The 6,991-nt window shown below is 44.8% G+C and overlaps 1 protein-coding gene across 5 annotated transcripts in view; it reads right to left on the bottom strand.

Annotated features, from left to right (window-relative positions):
* Positions 1–4,896, bottom strand: part of LOC105476258 (checkpoint kinase 1) — a 103,999-nt gene extending 99,103 nt beyond the window's left edge. Inside the window, exons 1-2 of one of the 5 annotated variants that reach the window (XM_071076003.1) lie at positions 1,379–4,896; positions 557–639 (exon numbers count right to left, since the gene is read on the bottom strand). In XM_071076003.1, coding sequence (XP_070932104.1) covers positions 557–639; positions 1,379–1,630 — 335 coding nt within the window. In that variant the 5' untranslated portion in view covers positions 1,631–4,896. Of the gene's footprint in view, positions 1–556; positions 640–749; positions 1,066–1,378 lie in introns of those variants that run through there. The other 4 variants (XM_071076001.1, XM_071076002.1, XM_011732008.3 and 1 more) reach the window with 4 other exon arrangements.
* Positions 4,897–6,991: the final 2,095 nt, after the last annotated feature.

Raw genomic sequence — 6,991 nt, 5'->3', positions numbered from 1 at the left:
TCATTATGCTGTCGCACAAGTCATTTAATAAACGCTTCATAAAATAGACTGAGGTAATTCTAAGCCACATCACATATATACATGTTCTACTCACATACTTTTAAGAGCATTAATCCCATATTATATGTGCTTGTGTAACTGTCCTAAGCTCCTATGGGGTAGATACTATTATTGCCACCCTGAAGGTGGTGAAGGAGAGGTACACAATGACATTAGGAAGCTTGCCTAAGATCACAAAACAATGACCAGTATGTGACAGAGCAAGGATCTGAAACCAGGCAATCTCCAGAGTCTGCTCATTAATCACGATGCTTAAACTCTGAGAAGCAATGTGTGGGCACGAAAACAGTAACTTCGTGTCCCTTCCAGCTCTTTACAAAGAAAACTTTTTTTTTTTAAGGGAAGGAAAAAATATTAATCCTAGCAAAAAGACTGTGTAACTTCAGTTGCCAAAAATCTTGGATCTCAAACATCTACTCTCTAAATCACCAGAGTATGAGACTCCAAAACAATGAATATGCACTCAGAAGACAAAGGCAAGGTTAAAAGAACTCACTCTCCATAGGCACCTTCTCCCAGGGTTTGCACCAAGTCCCAGTCTTCCACAAAGGGCACTGCCATGACTCCACCGGAGCTCGGCTGTAAAAGGCAGGAATCCAGAAAAGATGGAAAGTGAGTGTAAGATCACCTGTGAAGCCACTGCGCCCCGCCTCTCCCCAGGATTCCCCACGAAAAATAACAGCTCTTGCCTTCCCCTTATATCTCATCTACATTTATCCAAGTCTTTCAACCACGAAGAACTATTCTAAACTTGGCCATTTTGTCGTGTAAATCACAATCGCCATTCCCACGCACACCGAAGGTTGAAATTCTGCCCTCCTCAGGCCTCAGAGGAAATTAATCGTTGTGGTGAAGAGGTGAGAGACAAATGCTTTCCGGTGAACGACTGGGGAAGGAGGAGGGACAGGTGGGGGTCTGGGGAAGAAAGAAAGGGGATAGAGGGAGCGGAACCGGGCAGAAGACGCCTGCGGCAGCGCCTCCTCCCAATTGCTCAGTTCCAATTCCCATCCCCATCCACACCCCCACCCATCCCAGAGGCCGGGGCGGGGCCAAACTGCCCCGAGAGGCGGAAGGAAGGGCTGGGACCCTTCCTTGGGGTTCTTAGCTAGCAGTGTGTTAGTCCCTCCTGCCCCCTCTCTACAACGGGAATCTCCTGGTACCATTCCTCCACCCTCCGAAACCGCCCCTCCGCAGGAGTCTCTCCAATCCCCTGCGCTAGTCAATGCTAACTTTCTCCCACCGTGCCCTCCCTCGCTAATCTAGACCCCGAACTCCTTCTTTAGAAGCCTTTCCTACTCTACCGGCCGCCCCTGCTCACCGGACTGTCCTTTGCCCACCACTGCAGGAATCCAAATGCAGCGCTTTTCCCGCCAAAACTTGCTGGCGTCACGCTGCCGCAAACTCGCGCACCCGTGCCGTAAAGCAAGACAGCGCGCGTTCCCGGGTCTTGCCTCTCTGAATGTCGGCGGCTCCAAAAGACTGACGCCGAGAGGTTGCCGCTCCCGCCCAGAGTTGCTTTACAGTCGGGGAGAGATTCTGGCTGAATAGGTTTAAGGACGGCGGACCGCATCGGTGCGAATTGAGCTCTGGGCCCAAATATGAAGTGGCATCCGGCGTGAGGCTCGGCTGGGCGGTGCTCGAGCGCCTCTGGGTGAATGAAGCCCAGGCCTCCATGCCGCGGGGTCGCGCGACTGTCCGCGCTGCGCTTCCAGGCGGGTCTGCGGGCTTAGCTCCTGGCCACTCTGGGCCTGAAAAGCTGCACTACCACCTGCGGGAGGCCACCGGACAGGATTGTGAGGATCACAGTCAGTGCTGCAGAGTGCTTTGTGAACTTCAGAGTGCTGTACCCGTGGTGCTGGAGCCGAGAAACTAGCAGCAGCAGCTGAGAGCTGACTGTGAAGAAATGAGAGGAACTCGGTGTTGGGAGCGAGAGGCATCGAAAGGACTGGCCACGCAGTCAAGTGTGTGTGGCGGGGGAAACTTCCCGGAGAAAGAAAGCAGTTTATTTTGGAGCTTGAAGTCGGGATAACCAGTTTTGCCTTTTTTCTGTGAACCAGCTCCAAAGCAATGCTTTAGTTCAGCCCAATCTTTTTGCAGGAAGACCATCTGCTTACCTTAGTTCTACAAAAGTTTTCATTTTTAATGTGCAAAAAACAGGCGGGGAGAGCCAAAATAAATTTTACAATGCAAATTTAAAAGCCGCGAACGTCATTTAAATAGAAAAGTAAATCTGAGGAAAGAGACTCGAGAACAAAATAGGAAAAATTGAAATAAGTATTCTCTGACAGTAAACTAGACTGGAACTCAAGGATAGGCAGGATCATCTCCATTACATTCTCCAGCACTGGCCGGGCGCAGTGGCTCCTGCCTATAATTCCAGCACTTTGGGAAGGCGAGGCAGGAGAATGGCTTGAGGCCAGGAGTTCAGGACCAGCCTGGGGAACATAGGGAGACCCCATCTCTACAAATAAATTTTAGGAATTAGTTGGGCTTGGTGGTTGTGTCCCTGTAGCCCTAGCTACTTGGGAGGCCTAGGCAGAGCAATCGTTTGAGTCCAGGAGTTAGAGGTTAGTGAGCTATGATAGCACTACTGCACTCCAGCCTGGGCAACAGCATAATTCCGTATATATATATATTTTTATGTTTATTTTATATATATATTTTTTCTTAGTCCTTAAGACTGGGCCGCATATAAACACTAAGCATAACTAGCTATTATGATAATAGTAACAAAGTAAAACAAGTATAAAATGTTACTCAAGGCTGGGCCCGGTGGCTCATGCCTATAATCCCAACACTTTGGGAAGCTGAGGCGGGTGGATCACCTGAGGTCAGCAGTTCAAAACCAGTCTGACCAACATGATGAAACCCCCATCTCTACTAAAAATACAAAAATTAGCCGGCGTGATGGCGAATGCCTATAATCCCAGCTACCCAGGAGGCTGAGGCTGCAGTGAGCCGAGACTGCGCCACTGCACCCCAGCCTGGGCGACAGAGCAAGACTCCCTCTAAACAAACAACCAACAACAAAAACACACATTTCTTTTAAAGAAGCAAAATCAGGAAAAAAATCAAGGAAAAAGCTCTCAAAATGCTTATGTGTATAGTTTTGAATCATGACATCACAGATTAGGCTTTATGTAATCTTTTTACAGTTTGTTGTTTTTGGAGACAGGGTGTGTTGCTCTGTCACCCAGTTTGGAGTGCAACTGGGCAGTCTTAGCTCACTGCAGCCTGGAACTCCTGGGCTCAAGTGATCCTCCTACCTCAGCATCCCAAGTCGCTGGGATTACAAAAGTGAGCCACAGGGCCTGGTATAAAAATAAAAGCAAGTTTTTAGATCATTTATCCCATTTTCTCTTGTTTCCTCACTGTGTGCTGAAAACAAAGAGTATGAAGAAGAGGAAGACCTGCAAATTTCCTGTGTGTCTGATGGGAGTCTTTTTAGCCTGAAAAAAATAAGATATACAGACTCCAGCAGAATACCAGTGAAAGACAGAATACATGGAAATAGCCTCTATTCTCTTCTGAAAGCTTACTAAAATATTTTAATAGTAAAGGATACCAATATTTAAAAGAACCCATAAGAACAGAGTATGAGTCACATTTTGGAAAGTAGAAAGCCTTTAGATGAAAGGTAATGAAGATCAATCCCAAAGCTAGCAATGGAAAGCAGAATTAACATCACAGATCTCTCAAAAAGCTCAAGTTGAACTGGTGACACCAGGTAACTGAAGATGGAGGTAAAAATGGGGCTAAAAGGGGTAGGTTTAAAGGCTACATAAAAAGCAAATAGATCCCTGTATCCCTTCCCTTTCTGTGTAACCAAGGAACTGTCCCTCCCCAAAGCTCGTATAAGATTTAAGTGGGTAAATGCGTAGTATGTGAACTGAAGACCATCAGGCACAGTTAAAAGCTTGGGCACCTTACTGAAAACGGAGGGTTTAAGTTTTATCCACTGAAGGTTGAGCCTGTTAAAACTTCTTTCCCTACTCTACTCCCAGAAAGCTGACTGCCTGGCTTACATCCTTGAGTAAGAGAATGTGCAAGCCTTCTCAAGGGAATCTTACCTATGTAAAAGATAAACATCTAAAATATCAGTATCATGGATTTCCCAGTGTAACAGCCCAGCCAGATCACAGTAGACTGAAACCCACATTATTAATCCCCATCAACCCCTACAAACAGACTTTTCAATCAGTTTTGGGTCCCAATTTTTTTTTTTTTTTTTTGAGACAGAGTCTTGCTATCTCCCAGGTTGGAGTGCAGTGGCATGATGTCTGCTCACTGCAACCTCTGCCTCCTGGGTTCAAGCAATTCTCATGCCCAGTAGCTGGGATTACAGGTGTGTACCCCATACCCAGTTAATTTTTGTATTTTTAGTATAGACAGGGTTTTGCCACGTTGCCAGGCTGGTCCCGAACTCCTGGCCTTAAGTGATCTGCCTGCCTCGGCCTCCCAAAGTGCTAGGATTACAGGCGTGATCCACTGTACCCAGCCTAGGGTCCCACTCTTAAAGAGGAGCAGACTAGCAAGAATTTGAGAAAGTCTTTAATATGAAAGACATCAAAACAAAGGAATAGTCAAACAATGACAAAAAACCCAACCCCTCTGGGCATTAAAAATATAGAAGAAAAAAACGAAAAAAGGAAGCTATTTTAAATAGATAGATTAGAAAATAAAGTTGAGGAAGGCCGGGCGCGGTGGCTCAAGCCTGTAATCCCAGCACTTTGGGAGGCCGAGACGGGTGGATCACAAGGTCAGGAGATCGAGACCATCCTGGCTAACCCGGTGAAACCCCGTCTCTACTAAAAAAATACAAAAAACTAGCCGGGCGAGGTGGCGGGCGCCTGTAGTCCCAGCTACTCGGGAGGCTGAGGCAGGAGAATGGCGTGAACCCGGGAGGCGGAGCTTGCAGTGAGCTGAGATCCGGCCACTGCACTCCAGCCTGGGTGACAGAGCGAGACCCCGTCTCAAAAAAAAAAAAAAAAGAAAATAAAGTTGAGGAAATCTCTGAGAAGGAACAAGAGTAAATAGAAGAGTAAAATATAAGACTATTAGGAGATAAATTCAGGAAGTCCACCATCCAAATAACTATTTTCCAGAAAGAAAAAGAGGGTTGGGATTTCCATCCTCTTTCCTCTCTTAATATCTTGCATATATAACGCAAGAATATTTTCCAGAACTGAGGAACTTGACTTTCCATACATAAAATTCCAAACTGCTCAGCACAATAGGTGACCCACTCAAGACACAACATTGGGAAAATTTCAAAGTATTATAAAGAGAAGATCCTAAGAGGTCTGGGTTGAAGGTGAGAAGGAATAGATACATTAAAAAAAAAAAAAATTGGAACAGCATTACATTTCTCAACATATGAAAGATAGGTCAGTGCCTTCCTAGTCCTAAGGAAAAATCATTCCCAATCTGGAATTCTGTACCCAGCCAACCTATCAATGGAATATGACAAGAGACACGAAAAGTTCTCAAGAAATTTCTCTCTCACACACATTTTCTCAGGAAGGCACTTAAAGGTGATAAATCAAGAAAGAAGTCAGGAGATTAACACACAATGTGACAATGAAAAGACAGATCAACCCAAGAGGTGTGCAGCAAACCTTGAGAGTAAACCAATCCAAACGGAACATAAAGAAGAATTTCAGCCGGGTGCGGTGGCTCACGCAGCACTTTGGGAGGCTGAGGTGGGCAGATCATGGGGTCAGGAGTCCAAGACCAGCCTGACCAACATCATGAAACCCCGTCTCTACTAAAAATACAAAAATTAGCCGGGAGTGGTGACGCACACCTGTAATCCCAGCTGCTCAGGAGGCTGAGGCAGGAGGATTGCTTGAACCAGGGAGGCAGAGGCCGCAGTGAGCCAAGATCACGCCACTGCATCCAGTCTGGGAGACAGGGAACGAGACTCTATCTCAAAAAAAAAAAAAAAAAAAAAAGAACTGTAATAGATAGCACAAATATGTCTGTTCATAGAAGTAATGGGATGGTGAAAAAGCTAATTCTACAGTTGCCTTATCACAGATTCTACACATGATGCCTAAAACTTAAATACCAAACATAGAAAAATAAAGCAATTATTTGTGGTATTGAAAGTAAGTAATGTGAGAATCAGAGTTTAAAGTGGTTGCCACTAGGGAGTAGAAAATAGCATTACTGCCTTTTAGAATTGAGTTTTTATTCTGTTTTTTTAAGACAGGGTCTCACTCTCCCAGGCTGGAGTGCATGTGATCTTGGCTCACTGCAACCTCCACCTCCCAGGCTCAAGGAATCTTCCCACCTCAGCCTTCCACGTAGCAGGGACTACAGGCACGTGCCACCATACCCAGCTAGTTTTTGTATTTTTTGTAGAGATGGGATTTTGCCATGTTGCCCAGGCTGGTCTTGAATTCCTAGGCTCAAGTGATCTGCATACTTCAGACTCCCAAAGTGCTGGGATTACAGGCATGAGCCATTGCACCTGGCCTAGATTTGAGTTTTTTATACTAAGTGCACAATAACAGTGAAAATGAAAAGTACACTTTTAAAAAAGATAGCTTCATGTAGCCTAGAAAGTAAAATTAAGATCCTCAGAGCAACAACTATAGAGACAAGTTAAAAGGTTATCCTATTTATAGTATAAAGGAAGATCATTAATTTCTAACTGGTATTAATCATCTTGATAAATAATTCAGAATAACCTCTTCCACTAAAGATGAATTCTTTATATAAATCAAGTAATGTATTTACATATAGTAAATCAAATCTTAAGTCTAAAACCTCACCCACAGTTGAAGAACATGGTATATGAATTAGTTTGGAAGGCTAAGTGCCCTGGCTATACAAATATACAACAGCGTATCCTTTAGGAGCACCACTATGACTAATCTAAAAGTTACACAATTCCTCCTGTTTCCTTAAATGGGTAACACTAAAC

This window comes from Macaca nemestrina, chromosome 12, assembly GCF_043159975.1.
Source record: "Macaca nemestrina isolate mMacNem1 chromosome 12, mMacNem.hap1, whole genome shotgun sequence".
In the NCBI taxonomy this organism is placed as follows: domain Eukaryota; kingdom Metazoa; phylum Chordata; class Mammalia; order Primates; family Cercopithecidae; genus Macaca; species Macaca nemestrina.
This window is presented reverse-complemented; position numbering and strand designations above follow the sequence as displayed.